Consider the following 27,040-nt stretch of genomic DNA (forward strand, 5'->3'; position numbering starts at 1 on the left):
ACTGCAAATCAAAGAAGTGCATGCACTTCTCTCTCCAGTCTAGAGCTGCAGTTGATGAGCTGAAGACACCGTTCATTTGAAGTCTCGGGTTTATTCCGTTTAAGTTAGAGTGATCATTAATTTACTGGCCACAATAACTTTCCATGTGCATGGCTGTTTTCTATGTTCTTAGCTAAAAGGATGTACGGCTATGACTTATTAAGATGTAATGTATTCATTTCATTCTTGCTATCATTCCTCCTCTCTCTCATCTGAGTCCTCTGTGTGTAGGTCTGTGTGTGTGTGCCTGTGTCTAAAAGACATACCATTTTAATTTTTACTATGAATATAAAATGAGGCTCTCCCGGACAGCGCAGTTGAGTGGTGTGTGTGTTGCGCTCTGATGTTGTGTGCCTTCATGTGGAGGCTCAGAAGGAAGATATGTCAATACCAAAGCCTGTGTGCCCAAGTATCTGGAGCTTTGCGTTTACTTAAAGGCACAGTCCGTGATGTATTGCTTAAACAAAACAGCCACCCAACCAGCAAATGTCAAAGCACAGGACCAGAACTCTGCTGCTGCTGCTGCTGCTGCTGGTGGTGGTCGTGGTCTTAAAGTTGATTGACAGGTCCTTAAACTCACAGTCTAATACGTTATTGAATTTAGTTTATGGTTAAAAACAGATATGTATGTATCGTATATTTTTAAATCTGGTCGGTTGAGAAAAACATATTGAATTCAAATCCTTTAAGTCAGATTCCTTTGCTGCAGTCTGAACAGACTTACTGGGACTGTGACCCATTTTCCTCCAGTCTGGCTCTTTACCAGCATATTGGATATGAAGTGAAACAATGACCGTGGTTGAAGAGCTAATGTTAAACTTTAGGCCCACTTTTCAGCGTTTTGGAAGACTTTAAAATATTCTGTCTTTTCACTAATTTAGGACCAGTTCCCATTGTCTTTGCTTTCACCCCTATACTCTCTCTAACCCAATCCCGACTATAGGTTTAGATTCCACCATGCCTGCACTAGTTTAAAGCTTCTAACTTAATACTTGTTTACTCAGCTGGTTGTTGGTGATATGTTTTATTATTTGTTGTGGTGACATACGTTAATATGGCTCTTTTGTTTGAAGGGTAATTTACAAAACACAGGCCAAATGTGACGACCGTGTGTGTGTGTGTGTGTGTGTGTGTGTGTGTGTGATGAATGATTCAGCTCACACAAATGGAGCATCGGTGTACCACTGGGCTCCCCCATGCATTGTGGTCATCAAATAGGCAACTCCTCCTCATGAATTAATTAATGCGACTCGGGATAACAAAGAGAATGGTAATAGTAAATAATGCAGGGACAAGTCCAGCTCCCTCTAGTATGACTTGCACGGGGGAAGAAAAAATACCCACGTCCAGAGCTGGAGATGGCGGCTGCACTTTTCTCTTCTCGTGACTTTAGGCATCGCTGAGAGGTTAAAGCCTTTTTTTTGTCACCAGCACTGTGAAATTTGTCTGGGAGAGAAGGCTCAGCTCAGCTGCAGTTTTAAGGAATTTAAGGAATTGAGGTCATGATGCAAAGAGATGTCTTGAACTCTATTTGTATTCCAAGGCACATTTATTTTGGTCATGACATTTATTTGAAACTTCCATAGTACTGCGATTTGCTGCAGATCCTGATGGAAATTAATACTCGCGATGTAGGCAAGAGGCAGTTAATTTTTGGGAGGTGACAGTAAAATGTTCAGTTGACAACATGCAAATTGGAACGAGTTCCAACTTTGCACGCCGGGTAAAGACATAAACACTGTGCAGCTGACTTTACAGCTTGAAATCCACTTATGTTGCTGCTCTGCTCGTGTTCTCAGAGCAAGCGGGAACAGTGAGAGAGAGAGGAAAGAACTTTATCCGCATCTCGCTGTAACTAAGCCACCCGGGAGTTTACTGGGCTGCTGTGTAGGATGTTAATGAAAATCAGAGAATGCCATATTATCTATCCCTGTAGTGATAGCGGCAATAATCTGAGCACATTGTAAACCACACCACAGAGCAAAACAGCTTAAGCCTGCTGCAGTTTATTGGGTCGTACATTGAGATGGCAAAATCTCCTCAGTTGCCTCCACTTTTTATAAACAGAGAGAGCAGGTTAACGCTTGCATTGTAATGTTAATGTTGTTACATTATGGGCTGCGACTGAAGCAGGAAAACATACATGTCCTCTCCTTTAAAACATTTGCATATAAAATAATCGACACGCTGCAAATGAAAAACCACTGGAGGAGAAAGAGCATGGCTATAATAATGAATTCATAATGAAGGCAGCTCTAAGAAAACAACAAGAGAGCCATCAGGAATTAAGAGACATGGCTATCTCAAAGAAATCAATCTCCTGAGGATCTCGAGCAGCAAAAAGGATCATAGGGACTTTAAAGATACAGAAAGAGCATGAGCCTGACACCATGTAATGTGTGGAGTCGCTTTTCAAAATGTCTTGTATATGTTGCAGTTTTCTGTGTGTTTCATCTATTTGAGTATCTGCAGGATCGAAAGGCAGCCCTAGGAAAACAAGAGCATACAGACAGCTCCCCGAGAAGCTCTCAATAATGCATGTGCTTTGACCAGAAGGTTATTATAATGACCTCCAGTTTGTAGTCAACTGTAGACAACTTTTGATATTTCGCTCTCAATTTAAATATGTAGGCAAGATATACAAGATACAGCACAATCTCTAATCATAACCAAGAGGAAACAGCACAGGAACTCTTAAAGATAAAGATAAAAAATAAAGATTAAACTGTTCTTCATCTAAAAACAACTAGACCTATGTTATATATTTTGTTGGTTTGTGATCTTTTATCATTCAGAGTGTTTCCAACAATGTTCAAGCCCAGAGAAATCTGCAATTTTATTTTAAGGTAACAAGACATTTCATATTGGTTGCCCTTTTAATTGCGTCATATCAGCTTTACCTGTCTCTGCTGTAAAATCCAGGACAAATGACGAAGGAAAAACACAAAGCTGGCCAGTTACCCAAATGGCTGTTTTTACCTTCCACTGTTTATTGGTAGCTTGTAATGGATCACGATTACTCCTCACCGTTTGCTGAGTGTTCTGTTGCCCAGGAAATCGCAAATGCACAGCGGAACCAAGCAAGAAATGATGTCTGCCTCCCGATGTCCTCAATCGAGGTCTTTAGTTCTTGCTGTAATTGAGAGACCCCTAGTGGCCAATGTTACATGTATGTTTGATAAAAATGGCTGTTTTGTTTTTTTATTACAAACAAAAGGGGTGTTTTAAATATCAAGTGAAACTATTATGATGTTGATTGAATACATGATTTAGGCCCAGGCAGTGACTGCTTCACCCGGCTATAGAAAGAGTTTCAGGATTAAAGCCTGAGCCTTCCATTGTCCAGCCAACTTAAAATATCATCCAAGCAAATGCCTATTGAACTTTGCCGGCTCTCAATGAGTGAAGTGAAAACTGTGGCTGGCTTTGTGAAGCTAAATAGTGGGGAGAATAAAAGCTCTCCTATATCTTCAATGGTTTTTACAATCATTAGCTCCATATTAACTGCCCAAGTATTCTTTACCAAGTCTAATTAATCATCGGGCCTCTCATCCAAAGTCATTTGAAGTGCTTAAAATGTAATTATTCAGTGATAAACATAACATTTCCAGAGACGGCGTGGAGATAAACCAAGGACACGACAAGGGTTTTAGCCGCCCCCGCCTCTAGAATATGCTGCTGTCAGGATGGAGGGCTCATTTGTTTAATGTGATTTCATGAAAGTCATTGTTGCATTGAGAAAAGGCCACACATGGCTGGGGGAAGGCGGAGAGGCTACAGGCACATGGGGTGATGAGGGGGGGGCTCAAAACTCAACTTTAATTGAATCAGATGGAACAAAACCTACTGCAATGCTTTATAATCGTCTTCATGTCGCTTTCACTTGCTGTTTGAATTATTGTAAATGTAGGTCATTACCACTCCTTTCAGAATAATTGAGTGTATAGGTGATGCATGGAGGAACTGGGATGACTTGAGAAGAACATCCTTTTTGTGTGTGTGTGTGTGTGTTAAGTTTAAGATACCTTTCCACTAATAAACACACAGTCCACCAGGCCTGTCGGCTCTTTCATCTCACCGTCTTCAAACAGCTTGAAGCTATCAGAAAGATGAAACTGCTGCGTGGTACGCCGCTACCCTGCTGAACATTTGATGCCGCTTTCAGTATATCATGACTTCGTTTTATTTGCTCTCCTTCCTCTGGCTAGAAATTGAACTGTTACAAAACAAGACAGGGTTACAAGGAAGACGTTCAGAGGGACACAGCATGGGGTGCAGACTTTTCTTTAGCTGCCGTTTCATGGTAAACATTGCAACCTTGACACCACATAACCCCACCACACCGCCCGGGACGCCTGACCAGCAGGGTTAGGTGTGGTGTTGTTCACCACTGGTTGCTGCTATCTAAGTGGAACAAATTTGCCAATTAAGCAAAACCGTCTCCTGTCCTCCCCAGGCGCTGGCTTATCAGGCTCATTTGAGTCTGTCCTGTCCCTGCCTTCTCATCAGCATGTGCATCTCTCTATCGCTTTCCCCCAAAGGGCAGACTCTTGGCCCAACGCAGTATGCAAATCACACTCAGGGTTTACACACTTCCTGCAGCAAGAAGGATAAGAGTGAAACAAGATTAATCAAAGCAAAATCATGAATCTGAAAAACCGACCACAGTAGAAGAAGATTATTTTGATTTGCTTTAGTGTAAGAATTCCCTGAGATGAAGGCCACAAAAAAATGTTAACTCACCAAAGGTAGTTAAAATATATTGTACTCCTGCAAGACAATATTTTAATGAAATTACACAGTTTCTTCTTCTGATGTCTATTACTTTTGCTTTTAGCAAACTGAGCTCATATTCCCTTTACATCCATGTGTTTAATTCCCTGATGAAAGAACCGATGAAATTAAGTTTAACAGACAAGTTCACATGAGTTTCCAGTTATCAATTCTAGTTTGAAAACCTTTGTGTAATCTTGAGTTTCTGAGGTTACACAGAAGAAAGTCTGTTATATTGTTAACATTTGATCTGGGTAGTTTTGGTTTAACATTGTAATTTAGGGTTTGGACTCAAGACTCATGACACACGTACATCCTGTTGTCGTCACCTACATGTGCTGAGTCTGTAGTTGACAATGGTTTGTAGACAAGTGCGAGTCTGAAATCAGCATGTTGGCAAATTGGCTATTGTGATATGTGCGTTTTTTGAATGAAGTGCATAAATGGAATTAACCCTCTGTTTGAATAGAGAACATGACTAAACCAGTTCCCTTTGTTCATTTTGTTAAATCTGAAAAAGCTAGATGTGTTTTAAAATGTGTGCAAAAGCTCCTCATCCGCAGACACACACCACAAACACATGTGATTGCAAACTACTTGTGCAACAATGTATCATTATTCTTTTTTTACTGAACACACTTTTAAAAAAGAATACAACAATACACTCAAAGTAATTAGAAGAATAAAGCTATATGCATGAAGGAATCCATCAAACAGGCACAGAGCCAGCACTGGCAGCCTTTTCTTATTCATGTAGCAAACAACTCTGCAACAGCTTTGCAAAGAGGGTGAGTGAATAATCCTTAGTGAAGGGCAGATCGATGCCACACTCACTGATACTCCAGCACTCGAACTCACTTATTATCAATACCAACTAAAAAGGATTGATTAGAAAATAGTTGTCTTTTTAACTCTGAAAAACACTAAGTTTGGGCCACTGAGATACCCAGCTCTCCTCTGTCCACTGTCCTCATTTATAAAACTGTCAAGTTGCAGTTTTGAGTTCAGACGGATCTGTGCTATTTCATAACAAGTGCTTTAAAAGATATTAACTATCACTTCAAACTCCCATTACAGAATAATACAAAAAAAATAATTTCTTTTCATAAATTCTGCGGATTGTCAACTACACCTAATGACAATGGTTCAATGTATTTGTTGACATATCTCCTAACTCTCTGGGCGCAAGAGATAATATTCTAATTTTAGTCATATGAACTGAAAATGAGCTCTCTGATAAAGGGGGTGAGTCTGAAATGAGGGCAGATACTGACCTTAGTGTTGTAGTGTCAGATTGGATACCACGATGTGATTGATCTGAGATACATTAAATAAAACAAAGTGTCTCTGCCAGTGTCAATGTCAGTGAAAGCATTAGTCTCTCCACTATTAGTAGTGACATTCATTCAATCACGGCAAGCCACCAACTCAGTTCTTTGCCCCACATCAATTCTTAACCTCATATTACCTTAAAACAATCCCAGTGAGTTCCAGGCAGTGAGTAAGTGCTCTTTATAAACAAAACTTTGTGTTCATCACACCTGGTTAATCTGCGATGAAGATTTTATAGTCTTTTATAGACTATTTCAGAGGTCTGTTAAGAAATTAACACAATCTTCTGACCCAAGTTCACAACTTTTTTAAGTAGAAGCTCTGAGCATTGCAGCATCAAAACCAATGTGCTGTTTGACCGAGGGTTTGACCCAGTTGCCAGAGTTGCTGTAGATTATTCGAGGATGTAGAAGAAGACATGTTCAACTCGGTCCAAAGACCCACCCCCCCTGACTGATCACCTGTTTATTCAAAGTTTATTAATATTGAACATATTGTGTGTCCAAATCGCATTAAAATGCAGCATGCAGGAATTTAGATCAAATTAAATCTATTCAGGTCAGTTCATCGTACGTATCCTGATAATTAATTATGTACAGCCCAAACTCCATACTGGTGCTAAGATTACATCCCACCACAGTCTTTATGTCCAGTATTTCACCCTTCCTTTCATACCCACTTCCCTGTGGTCCGTGTTCCAGAAATAGAATGTTTCGCTCACTCTCCTTGTAAAAAGATAGAGTAATCACTTCCTTGACCCTGATTCTAGACATCTAATTTTACAGATATCTAAGTTTAGTTTTTCTTTTATTGTATTGTATAATTTATTATCTCATAGACAGTGGACACCTACAATATAATTGAATGTCATTCAATTCCTCCTCAATAACCACTTTCATGATTTTATTAATATTCAGTATTCTTCTTTGGATCTTGCCAGACAGCTCTTGATTGAATTCAAGAGTAATAATCTAACATTGTTATAGTGTAAGGTGTCATTATTATGTCCAGCGCATTTCTCATACAGGTCTGTAAGTCACTGTGGTGATTTGGCTCTGTCGTGGTGGAACGCTGCAGATGAGGAAACATTCCCTGCATTGCTTTAATGATGGATGTAATCATTGCAGATGAGTAGACAGCAGTTGCATATTTATCCAGCAAATGTTTTGACTGGCTACACTGTGATAGAAACCAGATTTGTAGCCCATCTTTGGTTTTTGCTGAAGGCAATACATGTAGTTTTACTCCGTTTTTTTCCCCTTGAACTATTATCCACTCTAAGTGGAAATTTACTTAATTTTAACAACATAATAGTTAAACCTCTGTACCTTTTAAGTTCAATTTTCGTGCAACTCTATAAATATGCGTCCCATCTTAATATATGCCCGGGAGAGAACAATGGTTCAGGGGTTAATTTTCAGTTCAGTGAATTCCTCACATAATATTACTATCTATTACATTTGTAAAGGGCCACCTGCAGGACATTTTTTTTTTGTTTTAATTAAAAACACACTGAAGTAGTGGAAATGAGCTAACTTGTTAATAAAACTTACTGTACAACATGGAAAGTGTTCTTCTGAGATAACTTAGTAATTAAAGTGACCTTTGCTCACATAAAAACAGGCAGTGAACTGAGAACAGCCTGCATTTTATTTAGAGTGATGATAGTAGTACAGCAATAAGACTGCTGGAGCTACAGCATGAATCTTCCTCCAAATGTAATTTGTTACTTTTATTAGACTGCAACTTGTCAGTGGGTTCAAAAAGTCAACTCTCAGTTCATTACCGGCACAACATCTAAAGGCTATGTGTCTTGGTGACGTTAGAGATGCCGGTGAGGTGGAATCATTACAAATAATAGACTATGTATGACCCTGGTAAAACTAAAACTGAGCTCGCCTCTGTCATTCTTTTCCCAGAAGTGGCTGCAGAATGTGTAGAGAGGGTGATAAAGCACAAACCTGCTACTCGTCAAGGTTAATGCCCTACTTCACAGAAAGTAGACAGGGCCGCAGTCTGATGGAGCGGGTAAACTTTGTATAGAGCCACACCTTACGCTCCATTTAAAAGAACACAGGAGCCAGATGGATATTACTGAAACCAAGTACAAAATTATAATTTAATCCAAAGAACCTCCAGCTAGTGTAAATAAGTGCAGCGTCTTGAGCTTAACACTGTCATCTATCTGATTGCAAACCACACTATTTAGAAAATAACTTTAAAAATAAACTCAATTGAATTTGGTAAAACTTGATCAAATATTGGGCTACTCATATTTGTACAGCCACAACAACAATAAAGCAATGGTAGGTGGTGCATACGTCCATGATATGATCTATCTGTCTGTTTGAATGTGGCTCACAATTCTTGAGAACCATTCATCTAATTGGCATCACACTTGGCATTTTTATTGTTTTTGACCCAAGGAAGTGCAGAATCAGATTCAGATTCTGTGTGATTGGGACATGCAACGTGTTCAATAACAATAAACTCTGAAAAAAAGCGCTCTGTAGGAGTGACTGCTGATCACAAGAAGAGCAACAGGCAGGTTCACAACAAGAGCAACACCAGTTGATTCTCCAGCTTCGGGGTTCTGCATACTAAGAAGAGCTTCAACCAACTTTGAATAAACAGGTCACCAACTTAAGGGTTCATTCCTAACAAGCAGATTTAGAACAGACACTGCATTAGTCCTTTAAAAGACATAAAATCATATGTCAATAGGTGTGATAAAACATAAGTTAAAATGTGCACCATTGTTTCACTGTGTAAGGTTGGAACCTCTATTACATAGCAGATTGATGCTAGTAGCTCTGGAGACTATAATACATCATTGATGGCAACACAAGGGTTGATTAGACATTGAAGGTGTGAAATGGTGAAAGGGGAAATTAAATGAAAAGGATTGATAGAACGGCCAATGCAGCCCTTCAGTGTGGTTGGTCGGTCTGTCTTTAAAGCTGCGGAGCAGCTGATGAAAAAAGTTAAATTAAAGGCGCATGATGAAAGACTTCTTGAGCCATCAAATGGAGAAAAAAAGAAAAGGTTGTGACAACATGACTCCTGATTTATTGATTTTTTTTTTCATCCAGGGTGGTTCGAAAGAGCAAAGCAATCTCTGAGTTTGTTGGCTGTTGTTACATTCCCTTGGCAAATGGACATGCCACACAAACACACACATGCACACACACACATGCTGGAGTACAAACATATGGAGCTCCCAGTGGGGCGGAGTTTTTAATCCTCGAATACACTGCCATAAATCAAACCCCACTCCCTCATGCCCCAGATCGTCTCTCTCAATGAAAAGCTCAAGCCAGTGGCACATTAATAGCAATTTACAGGTCCAGTCATGCGAGTAGAGAAGCATCAACAGAGCGTCCTTTATTTTGTAATTCCTTATTACTTTCACTCACTACACAGCCACTGGATTGGCACCAATGGAGTATGTGGCCTACCTACTGCATTACTCTCTCCAAGTGGATGTCACTCATTTTGTGCTTGTCCCACCAATCTTGCAATGAGAGGTGCCCCTTCACTAACCTTCACAATACTGGCTGGTGTATTCTTTTATTTTGTCCACTCAACTAATATCAAGGGGGGTGTTTGCTAATGTTGCATTCATGTGCTCCTTGGATGGTCCCATTTCCCAGAGTTGGGAAGTCATTCGATCGACTCTCATTTGTTTTTGTAGGCGGTAATGCAGTTTATGAAGGCAGCATTGCACCTTGATGATGGACCCTCGGAAGAAGAAGAGAGAAAAAAGGAAGAGATTATAGTAGATGGCAGTAATGCACCTTGACATGATTGGTTGCCAACCACCAATAAACCATATAAAGAAATACGAGTTTAGACATTAGGCAAACTATTTTAGGGAAGCGAAAAAGTCAACATTACTGTCTTTGAAAAATATTTCATCCTCATATTTCAGTACATTCCCTGAAACACCAAAACTATTACTGCCCCTACCCTCTTTACTGCTAATAAAAAACCTATTTATAACAAATGCGGTTCACTCTAGGTATGTGGATAGCAACAAATGTTTACAGCCTAATACCATGATGAAAGTCATATTCGTCTTCTTTTGTTTGGTTTATTGGTGGCTGGCAACCAACGGCAAGCTTTATTATCGTCGCCTACTGTGTTGAAGCACCTTTCTTGGAAGTACTGCATTACCAGATCTGAGGCTTGGATTTCCTTAAAGTCATATGTTAGCAAAACAAGTTGATATGCAAAATGTGAATTTTACCTATTTGACAATAGTTTGAGCAACAATCAAAGTATATTTTATCCACCTTTTTTGCATGAATGACATCAACAATTTGACCTAATGCCCCCAAAAGTTTCTGTGTGTGTTGAAAAATAATGTTGCCTTTTATATTTGTGAAGTAAAATGTTGCTTTTATTGCATCATGAGGTAACAAAGGTAGTAAAAAAAACTGTTAATCACTGATGTACAGGAAGTATGTTATACATGTATACATACAGACTACAGATGTCAGTAAATCATCATTACCTGAAAAAAACATTATTTAGTGATACATGGTCTGACAAACCCGGCTGAACCTGACAAAAAAAATCACCAAGCCTAACCCAAACGTGAAAGGCATTCTGTTTTTATTGTTTTTTTTCTACAAGCACGTACAATGTAAAAAATAACGTCGATAGCCTAGCAAATGTGACCTGAACCTGAATATCATTTCCAAATTTAATTTTGCCTGGTTCGGCTGGGTATCCACTCTGTGCTTCGCATGTGTTAATGTCCATATATAAATCTTCTGAGTCACTGATAAAAAGTTTTTCTGTTTTCAGGTGGAATGGCTGAAAAACGAAGAGCCTCTAAGCTCTGATGGTGTTATCGATACAAGAGGCGACCATAATCTCATCATTTCAGATGCTCGCCTTTCTGATTCGGGAAACTATACCTGCATTGCCAGCAACATTGTGGCCAAAAGACGCAGTGCCACAGCTGCTGTTGTAGTCTATGGTAAGAAAGAAAGAAAAATGCAGAAAGAATTCATCCAAGGGTAGCTTCCGTCTCAGCCAAAAAATGCACGAGAGATGAATGCTTTGGGTTTGCAGTACCGATGATGAAAACCGTGTCAAACAGCTCTCTTGCCTGCATCAAAATATCAGCTTTCACTACAGACGTTAGCTGTCGAAGTGGCCCCTCAAGTAAATTCCCCAAAGTCATTAATATAAAAAGCACTGCTCAACCACAGCGTGTGGCCTTTTCTCACTCAAGAGCCTAATGAGCAGGTAATGGGCAAGTGATCCCTCATGTGTAAAGACAAGGAGACACAGGCACAATATTTACAAGACCTCAATTATTAATGATGGAAAGGCAGTGACGTGGGCTGTCACAACGCCCCGGCTTTTATCTGCCAGCACTAAACACCTTGTGTAAAATGCTTTGTATGGTTGCGAGCCAGCAGACACAAGCAAGCATTTTTTAGCCCTGTAGAGAACTCTGCTGAGACAGAGGAGAATAAGTGAAATTGTAATGTCATACTAGCACTACCTCCTCTAACACCTTGTCAGTTGGGGTGTTCTGATAATCGGTCTGATGACCTTTCACCCTGTTTAATTTTTTCACGAAGGGCATTTATCTTTTGTAGAAATATATCTGATTCTTTCTGACAGTTAGTTCAAGAGGCCCATCAATCATTAATTTCTTTAATGGTAATGAAGTCTCTGACAGGCTTACTCATCCCTTTAGCTTCAGACAGATGTACAATAGTGGAATACTATTATTTCTTGCTTTCCTGTGACAGCAGATGGGCTGAGTAGTCCATCATCTCACAATATCAAAGGCTACATATCTGAGGAAGACATATATGGAAGGAAAGACTTAATTGATCCTCTTTTTTTCACCTCTGATGAAACTGTTGTGACGCAGACACCCTCTTGCTGTATGTCATTAGAGTAAATATACTGTTATCCACAAGTGTAAAAGTAGAGCACTATTACTAAATATTAATCTCTTTCCCTTCATCTTGGGCACACACAGTGAACGGAGGGTGGTCATCATGGACAGACTGGTCCCCATGTAATGTTCGCTGCGGTCGCGGTGTGCAAAAACGTTCCCGCACTTGCACTAACCCAGCTCCGCTCAACGGGGGAGCCTTTTGCGAGGGCATGTCAGTTCAGAAAAGCACCTGTAACACATTGTGTCCAGGTAAGCACAAGGACGTAAGTCTTTATGTTATTGTTTTTGCATCTGCATCTGCATCTATGGAGCATCCAAAAATGTCCTCCAAACTCACAGGCTCCAGTTAATAGAAGTTAGTTACTTCAAGTAGTGCATTCAGATACAAAAATACCTACTTTTGATGTGTCCATACTTTGTAAAACAAAAAGTTAAAAGTTATACTTTTGAACATCTGTAAAATGTTTTATTTAGGTGAACCGGAGGACCCGGAGAAAACCTATAGCATTCCATGACATAGCATAGCATGAGCACCCCCACCAAAAAAAAAAAAAGAAGAAAAACTTATGCACTTGTATGTTCGTATGATTAGGACTTAAATCATAGCACTTATGCACTTAAAGAATATTTCACAAAGAGCAGTTGCGATCCTTAGATGAGGGTGTGGAGGTTAAGGGGCTGGGGGAGCACCTTCACCTGCACCACAGAGGATCAGTCAGCGCATGTGAGAGCTGTTAGCTGATTGACCCTCATGCTTGGAAAGGCAGCAGCGGAGCTGCCTCAAACACACACTGGGGAAGAGACTGAGCAAAGCTCCCAGAGACACGCTGGAGCTTATGTTGGTGTTTATGTGTACTGGGTGACTAAATAAAGATGTTGCTGAGCCACAAATGGTGTGACTGGTTAGTCTCTGGCTGTCGTGGTGAGAGCCCTGTGGCATGGTCTACTGCCACACTGGTGCCTGAACAGGGACGTCACACAGCCAGAGACATGGACTGTTTAACACCATTCGGGAAGTGGATGGATAAGGAACTTCTGGTCCTGTATGAAGATCAGACGGCAGAGGGCAGAAGGCAGAAGGCAGATGGAGGCGCACCAGAGGCAGACGGAGAGGATGACGCTTGGGCATCTCACCTGCGGTACAGAGCTGGAGAGGGCGGGGAGCGCGGCTCCAAGGTCGGCCATGAAGCTGATGGGTCCGTCTCCAGGGTCAGCGGGGAAGCTGACACCTCTGGTTCCAACGCTTAGGTCGGTGGGGAAGCCAAGACCTCCGGTTCCATTGCCTAGGTCGGTGGGGAAGCTGACACCTCCGGAGACTCAGAGCAATGAAGAAACTAGCCACGCACCATGCTTGTTGAAAGTGTTTTTTGTGGGATTGGCAGACATGCTGCTCCTTCAGTCCTGACGAGCTGTTGAACTGTTTTACCCTTTTTGTGACATGATACCTTTCATTTGCAAGTCGTAATGGCAAAGGCACCTATGACTAAGACTGCCAACAAACCTGCTCCCTGATACCTGTTTAGACACCAAAAAAGGATCTCTCATGGCAATTTGAGATTTGAAGTCGTTGCCCGGCCTGTAGCTCCTGTTGTGCATATTATGTCCAAGTTGACAGCAAGGGGACAACCAGGCACACAAACTACTTGAGAAAGCTCTGGGTCCCCGGTCGGCGGATACGCCTACGCCTGCCACCCCTGCTTCTATGGGTAGGTCCCCTGGACGGCGGCGCACTCCTGCTCCTGGGTCCAAGGTGCCCGAGCGGCGGTGCCCACCTTCCAGGCCTCCCTGCCTCAAACACACACTTGGTAGGAGACTGAGCAAAGCTCTCGGAGACATGCTGGAGCTTATGTTGGAGTTTATGTGTACCAGGTGAGTAAATAAAGATGTTGCTGAGCCACAAATGGTGTGACTGGTTCGTCTCTGGCTGTCGTGACGAGAGCCCCGTGGCATGGTCTACTGCCACACTGGTGCCTCAACAAGGACCTCACACAGCCAGAGATGTGGACTGGTTAACACCGTTCGGGAAGTGGACGGATAAGGAACTTCTGGTCCTGTATGAAGATCAGACGGCCGAGGGCAGAAGGCAGATGGAGGAGCTCCAGAGGCAGACGGAGAGGATGACGCTTGGGCATCTCACCTGCGGCACAGAGCTGGAGAGGGCGGGGAGCGTGGCTCCAAGGTCGGCCATGAAGCTGGTGGGTCCGTCTCCAGGGTCAGCGGGAAGCTGACACCTCTGGTTCCAACGCTTAGGTCGGTGGGGAAGCCAAGACCTCCGGGTCCATTGCCTAGGTCGGCGGGGAAGCTGACACCTCCGGAAACTCAGAGCAATGAAGATACTAGCCACGCACCATGCTTGTTGAAAGTGTTTTCTGTGGGATTGGCAGACATGCTGCTCCTTCAGTCCTGACGAGCTGTTGAACTGTTTTACCCTTTTTGTGACATGATACCTTTCATTTGCAAGTCGTAATGGCAATATGACTAAGACTACTAACAAACCTGCTCCTTGATACCTGTTTAGGCACCAAAAAAGGATCTCTCATGGCAGTTTGAGATTTAAAGTCGTTGCCCGGCCTGTAGCTCCTGTTGTGCATATTATGTCCAAGTTGACAGCAAGAGGACAACGAGGCACACACACTACTTGAGAAACGCTGGCTATCTCTGTCCACGGGGACCAAATCTGCGCTGCTTTCCGTGACCTCTTCGGCATCATGCCAGGGCCCAACGTCATCAAAAGGCTTTGGTAATTGATGTACCTGCCCATGTCTTACCAGAGGCTGAAGTTGTCCATCGTAAATGTACCCTCCTTTTGGTTTGTACTTTTTTTTGGGGGGCTCTACAGATGACTGAGGTATTTTCTTTGTTACACTGGCACCAGCAGCGAGAGCCTTATTTTTTGATACTTTCTGTGGTGTGGGTTTTGGTTTGATTAGTTTTGTTCTGTAAGGGGCAAATGACTGCCGCTTACTCCTTTTTCTAGATGATGCAGTGGAGAATGTTGAGGGTGTAGTGGGAATGTGGGGCAAAAGTATTGGTGTTTCCTCTGGAACTCTTGGATTCTTTTTACCCCACTGCCGAAAAAAATTTTTCTCTGCAAAAAAACATTAAATTAAATAAGTAATAATTCAATTCATACATTGGTTATATTAGAAAGATCCCACTTTAAAATTTTAAAAAATGTGGACATGATTGATCCCTAGACATTATTATCTCATTTTAAACCACCTAACTAAGACAACCACATTGACCGACTGAGAAAAGAGGATGTATATTCGTGATGTCAGGAATCTGTGCTCAAGTAACTTCATCCCGAACTGCTACCTACTGTATATGAAAAATTAAGTTAATAATGAATTAATAATATATATAAATTATTCAGTAACCATATGTCATGTATATTTGTATTGAGTAGGGGAAGGGGGATTCCCCTAATATAATATCACTAATATCAGCTTAAATCTTTCAGTTTACTGCATATTTATACTTAAACAATTCTACCTATTGATAGTAAAATCTATATTAAATGCTGACATACCCCACTGCTCCTCAAAGCAATAGGCCAGTTCTTTGGGGTCTGCAGAGTCATTATGACTGAAATCAAACATTTCCTTCACATGTTCAGAGAGAAATGCCTGGATGTCATTTGATTTTTCTAGCAGAGCTGCCCTGTTCAAACACTCCACCGAACTTATCAGTCCGTATGGTACCGTAGATTTGTAACTCATCTTCAGTTCTTAAGTGTCCTGGGCTCCCTTCAGAGGATGTGAGGATATGATTTGCAAATATTGCGTCGGTTCACAGACCGTCATTGAGGTGCAGCACTGCCATCTACTGCATTTTGGGGTTAGCCCCTTTTTGTTTGGTTCAAAGGCTTTAACATTTAAGGTGTTGTTGCATATAGAATTTATCTTGATGCACGTTTTACTTTACAGACATCAAAGGCAACATCATCATCATCATCATGTGTTTAGCACTCTTTTGGAGACATTAAACTTGCTTTCATTTCCTTTAGACTTATCAAAGGTTCAAAGGTTCAAAGGTTTTATTGTCATCTGCACAACAAATACAGCGTACATGTTTGCAATGAAAATCTTAAATCTCAGACACCTCAAGCAACTCTACATTCAAGTGTCATAAAATAAAATAGATAAGAGTAACTAAAAATACAATAACATACACTAGTGCAAATGTCAGTACTAGTGCAAAAAAAGTTAAGTAAGGATTGTAAGGTGCAAAAAAATAAAATAAACATAAAAATTATAATAAAATAATAAAACATTTTAAGGTGCTAAATGAGATATGTACATGTCAGACTTAATTTAGCAGCAGTTATGGGGAGGAACGGATAGATAAGAATTATTGCACTCTTTATATTTTTATATTGATAGGAAATATGATGAATAGAAACGCAGTGACAGAATGAGAATTATTGTAAACTAAATAAATAAATATCAATTATTGCTAATGAATATTATAATGTGAAAATAACTATGTTGTGAAAAGAACTATGTTGTTTTAAAAGGATGTAGTGACTTCCACAGAGCTCAGGAGTTTAGCAGTCTTACAGCCTGTGGGATAAAACTGTCCCTGAGTCTTGTGGTCTTGGTCCGGATGCTGCGGTACCGTCTGCCAGACGGCAGCAGAGAGAAGAGTTTGTTGCTGGGGTGATGGGGGTCTTTCAGTATCCTGTAAGCCTTCTTCCTACAACGCTGGGTGTAGAGGCCCTCCATGGATGGTAGCTCCGTCCTGGTGATGTGCTGAGCAGTTTTCACCACCCTCTGTAGAGTCTTACGGTTGAGGGCGGTGCAACTGCCATACCAGGCCGTGATGCATCCGGTCAGGATACTCTCGATGGTGCATCTGTAGAAGTTGCAGAGTATCCTGGAGTCCATGTTCAACCTCCGCAGCCTGCGGAGGAAGAAGAGTCGCTGACGAGCTGTCTTTGTGATGACTCTGGTGTGATGAGTCCATGTCAGGTCCTCAGTGATGTGAACCCCGAGGAACCTGAAGCTGCTGACTCTCTCCACAGGAGTCCTGTCGATGGTGATGGGGGCGTGTCCGTCTCTCTGCTTCTTCCTGTAGTCCACAATCAGCTCCTTGGTTTTGCTGACGTTGAGATGGAGGTTGTTGTCCTGGCACCAAGATGTCAGGGCTCTGACCTCCTCTCTGTAGGCCGTCTCGTCGCCTCTGAGATCAGGCCGATGACGGTGATGTCGTCAGCAAACTTGATGATGGTGTTGGAGCTGTATGTGGCCACGCAGTCGTGCGTGAACAGGGAGTAGAGGAGAGGGCTGAGCACGCAACCCTGGGGGGCTCCGGTGTTGAGGGTCCGGCTGGAGGATGAGATGTTCCCCATCCGCACTTTTTGGCATCTGCCCGTCAGGAAGTTCAGGATCCAGTCACAGAGGGCGCTGTTGAGCCCGAGGTCCCTGAGCTTGATGACGAGCTTGGGGGGCACAATAGTGTTGAATGCTGAACTGTAGTCAATGAACAGCATCCTCACATACATGTTCCTCTGGTCCAGGTGGGAGAGGGCAGTGTGGAGGGTGAGGGTGATGGCGTCGGCTGTGGACCTGTTCTCCCTGTAAGCAAACTGCAGGGGGTCCAGGGACTTGGGGAGGGAGGAGGTGATGAACTGTTTGACTAGCCGCTCAAAGCACTTCATGATGATGGGGGTGAGTGCAACTGGGCGGTAGTCGTTGAGGCAGATGGGTTTTGTCTTTTTAGGGACTGGAATGATGGTGGACTCTTTGAGACAAGTGGGGACTAAAGACTGGAGCAGTGACTTATTGAAGATGCATGTGAACACCTCTGCCAGCTGAACTGCACACACCTTGAGAGCACGGCCAGGGATGCCGTAAGGCCCAGGAGCCCTATGTGTGTTGATCTTTTTTAGGGATCTGCACACATCTGCACTGGTTAGAACCAGGGGGCAGGGGCAGGGATCCTGAGCCTTCTGTACCTCCAAAGCCGGGGGTCTCTCAAAGCGTGCTTAAAACGTGTTCAGTTCATCTGGGAGAGATGCACACACTTCCTCGGCACCACTTGTTGTTCTTTTATAGTCTGTTATAGTTTTTAGTCCAGACCACATGTTTCTAGCGTTGGAGCCCTTGTAGTCAGACTCCACTTTGTTCTTGTATTGTCTTTTAGCACTGCTAATAGCTCTCCGGAGCGCATACCTGGAGTTCCTGTATTCATCCAAATCACCGGCGCTGTGCGCAACAGCCCGAGCTTTGAGTTTGGCTCGGACCTCGCCATTTATCCAGGGCTTCTGATTTGGGAATGTTCGTACAGTAATCCGCGGCACGACGTCATCGATGCATTTGCCGATGTAGCAAATGACCGCGTCTGTGTGTGTGTTGATGTCCTCCTCAAACACACAACAATCTCTGGTGCTGAAGCAGTGTTGGAGAGCAGAGTCTGACTGCTCGGTCCAGCGCTGGACTGTCCGTGTCACAGGTCGGTCTCTTTTCAGTCTCTGCCGGTAAACGGGGAGCAGGAGAAGAGATACGTGGTCCGACTTGCCAAAGGGGGGGCGGGGGAGGGCTCTGTATCCATTGCGAAAGGGAGTGTAAACATGGTCCAGCGTATTTCCACCGCGTGTGGGACAGCTGACGTGCTGATAGTATTTCGGCAGGACTTTCTTCATGTTGGCGCTGTTAAAATCCCCGGCCACAATAAAGGCAGCCTCCGGCCTTGAAGTCTCTGTCCTGTCGATAACTCCGTACAGCTCCTCCAGCGCTGTGTTGTTGTCAGTGTGCGGCGGCACATACACTGCTGTTAGGACCACAGATGTAAACTCCCTCGGCAGGTAAAAAGGCCGGCATCTGATCATGATGTGCTCTAAGCTGGGAGAACAGTCCGAAGAAATTATCTCCACATCTGAGCACCAGTTGTTGTTGATCATAAAGCAGACACCTCCTCCCTTACTCTTCCCTGAGTTTATTGTCCGGTCCTGGCGATGAATGGAGAATCCGTGCGGGACAATGGCGGCGTCCTGGATCGAGGGGTCAAGCCAAGTCTCCGTGAAAACCATAACGTTACAGTTCTTAATGTCCCGTTGAAATGCCATCCTGCTTCGGAGTTCATCCAGCTTATTATCCAGGGATTAGACATTTGCCAGAAGTAAGCTCGGTAGAGGAGGCCGGTTTTCGCGTTTTCCCAGCCTGACTAGGACCCCGGCCCGGGATCCTCGCCGTCTTTGTCTCCTGCACCCCCCAGGTGAAGCGCCAACAGGTAACCACGGAAACTCGCCTTTGTTATTGTTTGCTGGTCGCGGTGGTTTTTTGCTGTTTGCCAGGGACCTGATGAGTAGAAGTTGTTCTCTATCATATTGAATGATAGGGCTCGCTTGGGCGGTTTGCATGCTTCAAAAAAGTTAAAAATAGACTGAAAAAGTACAACATAAAGACACTAGAAATGAGGAGTTGGTGAGGAGCTCGAGACACAGCAGCCATCCACGGCGCCAGTTACAAGCAATCCAATAATTACCTATATCTAATATATCTAACATCACAATTTACAACTGAAACAACAAACACTTCTCAAGTATGTGCAAAGGTGTTTCATATTCACACCACTTTTGCCATAAGAAAAGTATTTCTTTTTTGGAGAAGCTGATTCAGATGGTATTACAATGACTGGTTGGAACACCCAACTTCAATAAAATGGACCAATATAAGGTTTGTCAGGAGTGTTTTTGTTTGAATGTGTCTATTTTTATTCACCCTGGGACTACAGATCTTAGAATATTTCCTATTAAGTTCCAATGAGCCTAATCCTTTGCCACTGTTTTTTATGCATGCAGTTTTTCTGTTTTATTTGTTGATAAGTTGATATGTTGAATTATTCCTGCTATTTGACAGGAATAGTGCATTGTTGTGGAAAAGTTTCTCTCTCTTCTCAAATGTGCATTATCACACAATAATAATGTAAAAGAACATTAGCTGATTCTGAAGTAGGGACCATCTAGAAGGAAGGAAACAAGTCTAAATGTTAAGAGGGGCTGTTGGACAGGTGAACCTAGGTGCAAACACAGGAGAAGGTGTAAGGTATTTATTGCCAGGCTGCAGTTTAGGGAGAGCTGGAGCTGGTAGTGGGGAGCCAGGAGCTTTAGGCTGAGGCAGGAGCGATGATGGTAGGGGTGACAGGTCCAGAAGGTTATCCAAGGACAAAAAGTTTGTAACCAGGTAATTGACTTTGAGCAGGGACCGTAGCCAGAACAGGAGGAGCTGGAAGGGAAATGGAGAAAAGAGTGAGGTTCAGGAAACAAGGGCTAAATGCTAAATAGCAAACACAAGTAACACTAAATGGGTTGAAGTGTAGCAACACTAACTGGTAGCAGAGACTACGATCTGACAGCATGGAGGTGGACAGGCTTTGTAGTTTGCTATAGTCTCCTTTGATCCACTAGAATTTTACCATTGTGCATCACATGATTCCACTGTGATAGTAATTTGTATCTGATGTCTAATGCAGTAGAAATGTATGGAAAATGGAGAGAAGGGTAAAACCAACAGTGAGAGACAAACAGGTTTTGAGAGGAAAAGCATAGCAGCAGTTACATCAGAACTGCTGTTTAATCTGCTCTGCCCGTGTTCTATTTTTCGACAGAAGACCAAATTTATGATTTCAATCACCACAACCGTACAAAGAAGAATGCTCATCAGGTTTTCAAATAAAAACTAATCAGGGGAAGGCAGTGCATCCCTGCAAACATTATCTCCTCTTTGCCAACAGCCTTCTTCTGAAGGATACTTTTTTCCGCATCCGTGTTTGAAAATAAACAGACTGCATTTGCGTTGGAAATAGCAGGAAGAAGACAACTTTGAGAGCATTAGGAGGTGGAAAGGAGACTTGACGGAGTATGGAAGAAGCAGGGTGTTCTTTATGTCTCCAAGTCAGCAGGGCGGCACAAGATTTTGTCTCCCAGAGGAAGGAATTCTTTTTGGAAATCTAATTTACTTTGCTTACCTTGACAGTGTTTTTCACAGTTTCACAGACCTATTGGATGAATCAGCTTTTGTTGGATATTTTGCATTTTTATTTTTTATAAAAGTTAGGTTTTTACCCATGTTATTCTGCAACTTTATTCTTTTGTTTGAATAGGTTTGTTCATGCTTAGTCCAGAGCTGTCCTCAAGGAAATGTGTCAAAGAAGTGTGTGTGTGTGTGCGTGCGTGTAAATTGGTGTATGAGCAAACAAAGTCCATTTGCCATTTGCATCGTGCTTAAATCTGTTTACATCCTCCAGTTCCTAATAGTTTATTATTATGTCTGATCCCACAGTTGATGGCAGCTGGGGAGAGTGGAGCGAATGGTCACTGTGTAGTTCAAGCTGCGAAAGGCAACGCAGCAGAGAGTGTACGGCCCCGGAGCCCAAACACGGAGGACGGCTGTGTGACGGGGTGGCGCTGGCTACAGACAACTGCACTGGCGGCCTTTGCACACAGAGTGGGTAACATCACCACCTCTCTCCATGGTTAAGAATTGGAAAAACGTTGTTAAGGATCATTTATGTGCACGAGGGGCTGCTTCATTATAGATTTACTGTTCATAATTTCTGGCATTGTGGGCTAGATCATGATGGCCATTATGATTGCACTCACTACCAGAAGTCTCATTCATCTTCATTCCTTTATTCCCCTCCACATACATAACAAACAGTACGTACAGACTATAAAATATATAAGTAAATATTAATATGATAAGCAAACGCATGTATTAATTAAAATGGTCATGGAGAAACTGTCAAATTTTGATATTTCTGTCTTTGCAGATCGAAAGTTGCTACATGATGCAAAGCCACAAGGTGAGTTTCTCTTCAGCTTCCATTTCTTATCTTCTTGTTGGGATGAAGGGGGAGGGTTAAATGTTAGCTAAGCTATACAGCCCTCGAAAATGAGATTTGCTAGACCCACACTTTACACGGAGGGCTATGAGAATTTCCCAGAATGCCTTGCGAATCATCAGCAAGATGGGAGAGAAATCCACAAATTTAGTATTTTTCCATTACTAAGGATTTAAATATAACGACAATGATTGTAATATCTTTCAATGTATCATGGCAATTTTTTTCAGAAGAACCTTAAAAAACTGTTAGTATGCTAACGTTACATCTTTATCGCATGATAATCCCTTATTTTGACCTAATTCCATGTCGCACTCCTCCTCTCTGAAGATACACGGTGCACTTAATAATGTATAGCAGTGATGTTACTGAACTTAACTGCTCCTTAATGCATCCTGAGGGGGTTGCCTACAGACCACTGCTAGCAGCAGCTTTGAGCTTTTGATATATACGTGAAATAATACAGAGCATCCAAGCATTTCAATTTCCATTGGATGAATGGCAAAAGTCATTGATTTGCCTGCATTAGCACAGATGTTATTAGGATATCATATACTTGTCAAGTAACTGCAAGCAAAAGGATTGTTGTATTTAAGATCTCAACAATGTTATTACAATGACATCCCTAGAAAAACTTTTTGTCGCATCTGTTTACATCATTATGTCATTTTCGTGACCACTTCGAATGACGTAACAGCTTCTTGAACTGCTGTCCCAATTCGCAGGGGAAGATTTCCACCCCTTGTAACTACGTTTCAAGGGGGTGGGGTTAGGGGTAAGGAGAAGGGGTGAAATTGGATTGGTCCTTAATTTTCTGTTCTTCTCTTTCGATTGCTGTATGGCCTCTTAGCTTGAAAACCAGCTATATGTGTCCTAAGCATTAAATGATCTTGCTAGCATCATTTAGTCTTTGTGAACACAAACCTGATTATTTGTGAAAGGGCAGGAAAGTCAGAGGTCACAAGTGATACCAAATGACGCATTTTATTATTTATAGGTGTGAACACACGTACTTATGTCTGTCTACCAGTGATCAGATCTATCAGGGCGCATGTAAATACAAGGACTAAACAGGGCTTAAGATAAAGTCCATGTCTGACAAGGGTAGACCCTGTACAATATTTGAATTTATAGGCCTGACACGCTAAACCTAGCACACTAAGTGTGACAGTAGCCATTTGGGCTAGTTTAGCACAGTGAACTGGCAGCTTATCCTAGGAAATCATTCTAATAATTGTACCCTAAGAATAAACAATCCTTTTTAATTATAATGATTATAATGCTTAGCAAGTAGCTGTGGTGTTAAGAGGAACAAATTGCTGTGACAGGTGTTGTCCTGGAAAAATGACTCTCTTCATGACTCATTGTGAATTTGCCCAGACTTAAAATAGACATTCTGTAGTTGTAGATGTCCCGCAGGTAAAATTCATCATGCATGAATAATGAGTGGAAAATACAGGTAGTATTTCAGTTAATTGCTGGAATGTATTTTAGCAGGATAATAAGAGACATGAATTTCTATTAAAAGCATCCAATTTCCAAGCTGGTTATGATTTTGGTGACAGAGAGTAGACGTTTCTCACTTAACTGCCACTGAAACATTTAGGCAGGAGCCTGTGATGGTTAATGAGTGTTTTCTTCCAACATCGGCATTCACTCCCTATTCACCCTATTTAGTGCTTTTAATGGTCTTTAAAGTGTAAATCCACCCCTATGTTTGACTACCTCTAGAATTCCATCTCTCTCTGCCCCTCACACTCTTTGAAACACCAAGCGGTGTTATGAGCTATACATTTGGCAATTAATGCAATATTTAGGCATCACTGTATTTCATCATAGAACAATCATATAATCTAGTTTACAGCTCAAAAACATTGTTCTGTAAGAGTAACTGAAGCAAAATAACAATTAAAGTTCATGAATTGTTATGTAATCTTCACCATCATTACTTCAGTTTTTCTTCTGTGCCAGTGCACATCACATTTCTATATTAATATTATTATATGTGATATATCTAGTAAAGAATTTCAAGCCAAGCAGCCTGTGGTTTACCACTATATATTCATCTCTTTTGTATAATTGCTGTGTAGGCTAATGGGCCATTTATGTGTTGATTACTGCTGCATAGTTTGTGCAGTGAAAAATCAATTTTCTACCTACCAAGCCACAGGCGCATGTTTCTCCTTACTTGTCCTTTAACACAATTGTGTTTTTTGGTTTGTCAGAAATGGGAGAAAATAATCCAGCCAGGCAGCCAAAACTTCCCAAGCCCTCAATTAACCCTCTACTGTAGCTGTTAATGCCACTTTGCATATTTTGTCAATTTCTTCTAATTTGATCTTCAGGTTACTTAGAGGATTTCTCAGCATGTCCTGTTTCAGCATAGATCTCATTATCTTTCAAGAACAAGCTAGCAGTCTCTTTATTTCCCACTCATTCTTTTTCTGCGTGGAGTCGGACGCGGCAGCACTGGTGGGACCAGATAGTGCATAATCATCGCCAATGAGCTAATTTAATGAATTGGTTTTGTCACATTATCCCAGTGGAACACTGAACGCCTCCAACACCAGAGCCAAACAGTGTGTTTGAAATGACAGTCAGGTGCTGGGTTGATTATATCGCCTTCCTTCCGAGGTTCCTCATTAGTTGCTTTAACGCTGGAGGATGGAACAATGAAGCTGTGTATCAGGAGGCAGGGCAGATATGGTACAGAAAATAAAAAGGCGCTAAACAAAAGTTTGAAACAAAGATACAAAAGTTTGAAATAAAGATAGACTCCCCTCCTATGAAAGACTCTCTCGACTTTAACTCAGCTGATTTACCGCAGCAACACAGATTTTATTTTGGGGAGGAAATGCTTATTAAGCAGACCTCGAAAGCTGGAGACAAAAAGTCAGTGAAAATGTGCTTCTCTCTCACTCACTTTTGACTCTCCAAGGTGTGGAGAACAGCAGTGATGTGGCCTTGTATTCGGGCCTGGCAGCGGGCGTGGTGACGGTGGTGCTGCTTATCGTCGCTGTCACGCTTTATCGAAGAAGCCAGAGCGAGTACGGTGTTGACGTCATCGACTCATCCGCCCTCACCGGAGGCTTTCAGTCGTTCAGCTTTAAGACTTCTCGCCAAGGTGAGCTCATGACTTGTCTTTGTCTTATGAATCATAAAATGTCCTATCTCACTGTGAACATTAGGCTTCCCATAAAATATTTCTAACTATACTATATCCAAGACTATACTAAATACTACACAAACGCTCCTATTTCCAAACTGGATTGTAACATAAGACGAGGGGCAAAAGAAAGAACAATAATACAAATTAGTATAAATAGAATGACTTATAGGGCAGCACCAAGTGTAAAGTATAAATTGCTCTCAAACTTCTGTAAATATAAGTATCTCGCACAAAATAGTTGAAAGAACAGAGTTCAGATGAATTCTGCATCCACACCTTCAGAAACAAAAGTTTTGTTTGTCTAACCCTATAATAAAATGATAATAATGGAAGCTTTGGTTCCAAAATCAGACACCAATCATTTATTAAGCCAGCTCCCAATATTCTGATGGAGGACACATCCTGAGGGAGGACATCTTCCATTTTCCACAGTTTTTTATTCAGAATATGCAGATTAGTTTACCAGTGTGGCGTGTAGAAAAGCAAGTTGTGTTGTTAATTTGCTGGAGTCTGCTGTCATTTTGGATGATTTAATTAATTGATTATGAAATGCATGCTGGTTAACGCGTGCATAATTACACCCCATAAATTAGAAAGTGGAGTTGAAATACAATTATCGTTTCTGCCGCTATGTGATAGCTATGTAACCACAGGTATTTCTGTAATACCACCTGTGATTCAACACAGACTTTTGCATCGTCTCACTTACATACGCTTTTTAAACATTGTCAAGTTAATATCCGATTTTGAGGATGTCTGTTTTTGCACCCTCACCATCTAGAGCTGTATATATGAAAAATGTCTGCACTTGACTTTGCAACAAGAGGTTTGTTCAAGAGCTTTTTAAAATGAGGACCAAAATTGCACCACCTAATTTGCATGAATAAGGCCTCAGCTGCGGCACCACACTCACCTTTCAACGGATGTGTTTATTTTAGCGTCTAAAAAAAAAAAGTTGATACCAATAACAAGAACTGTGATTTAGAATCCAGAAAATTACAAGTATATTCACTGAGGTGATTGCCGCATTTATTAACTTGTATGATGTGAACGTTGTATAAAAAGTGATGAGTTTATTTTACAATGCACAGCTGCTTAGCAAAACCAGATTTAGCCATAAGCTCATTTTAAAATATAACATTAAAACACAGCAGCTGAAAAACAATAGAATACAGTGGGACAGCAGAAAATCACAATAAAGCCACAACATTAGGTCACCACTAAAACAACAACAGGATTTCACAACATTAGGATCAACTGTCTGAGTTTATGTTGATTATTTCAATCTTTTGAAATTGCTTTAAGACTGAAATTGCAATCATGCAATTTCATTAGTTTGACACTTGAGCATCAATAGACAAAGCAAATTCACAATCTACATTCTACATATTTTATACAGAAACACACTCAAATACTTGATTACCACCTGCAGCATGGATTGAGCAGGATGCCACAATAAACAACATGTGGCTCTGGTTTTATGCACTTTATTCAAATACTGTAAATGTACTCAAATATTAATATCACTGTGTAGCCTTTAAACTCCACAACATGCAAGTTTTGTACTTGTATGTATTTTTGTATATATATAAATTATGCATACATTTCTTCGTATTGTGATATAGCTGCATCAATTATTAAAATGCTTTAGGGGCCAGGATGACTGGTTTCAATTTCTCAATTTGTTTGCCTTCTGGAGATTTGTGCTGCCTGGGCTTGTTGTAGTGCGCTAACTGTCCAATAACATACAGTATAAAGCGTCATCTGGAAAGCACACTGTGTATTTATCGCTCTATTGCAAACATTTGTTTGCCCAAAGCAATAAACAGGCACTGAAAAGAAATATGGTAACAAAGACTGTTTCCATTATAAACAAATTCACAATTGAACTCATCTGTTATTACTGGGACCTTCTTTAGTAGTGTCGTAAAGCAAAACCGGCCGAACAACCT

General features: G+C 41.5%; 1 protein-coding gene across 1 annotated transcript in view; it reads left to right on the plus strand.

The window, feature by feature from the left end:
* Window positions 1-27,040, plus strand: part of LOC109626350 (netrin receptor UNC5D-like) — a 179,214-nt gene that overhangs the window by 127,039 nt on the left and 25,135 nt on the right. The window contains exons 5-9 of the mRNA XM_020082229.2: window positions 10,957-11,131; window positions 12,155-12,322; window positions 21,358-21,522; window positions 21,848-21,880; window positions 24,858-25,043. Of these exons, the coding sequence (XP_019937788.1) occupies window positions 10,957-11,131; window positions 12,155-12,322; window positions 21,358-21,522; window positions 21,848-21,880; window positions 24,858-25,043 (727 nt within the window). The remainder of the gene's footprint in view (window positions 1-10,956; window positions 11,132-12,154; window positions 12,323-21,357; window positions 21,523-21,847; window positions 21,881-24,857; window positions 25,044-27,040) is intronic.

Source organism: Paralichthys olivaceus, chromosome 18 (genome assembly GCF_024713975.1).
Source record: "Paralichthys olivaceus isolate ysfri-2021 chromosome 18, ASM2471397v2, whole genome shotgun sequence".
In the NCBI taxonomy this organism is placed as follows: Eukaryota; Metazoa; Chordata; class Actinopteri; order Pleuronectiformes; family Paralichthyidae; genus Paralichthys; species Paralichthys olivaceus.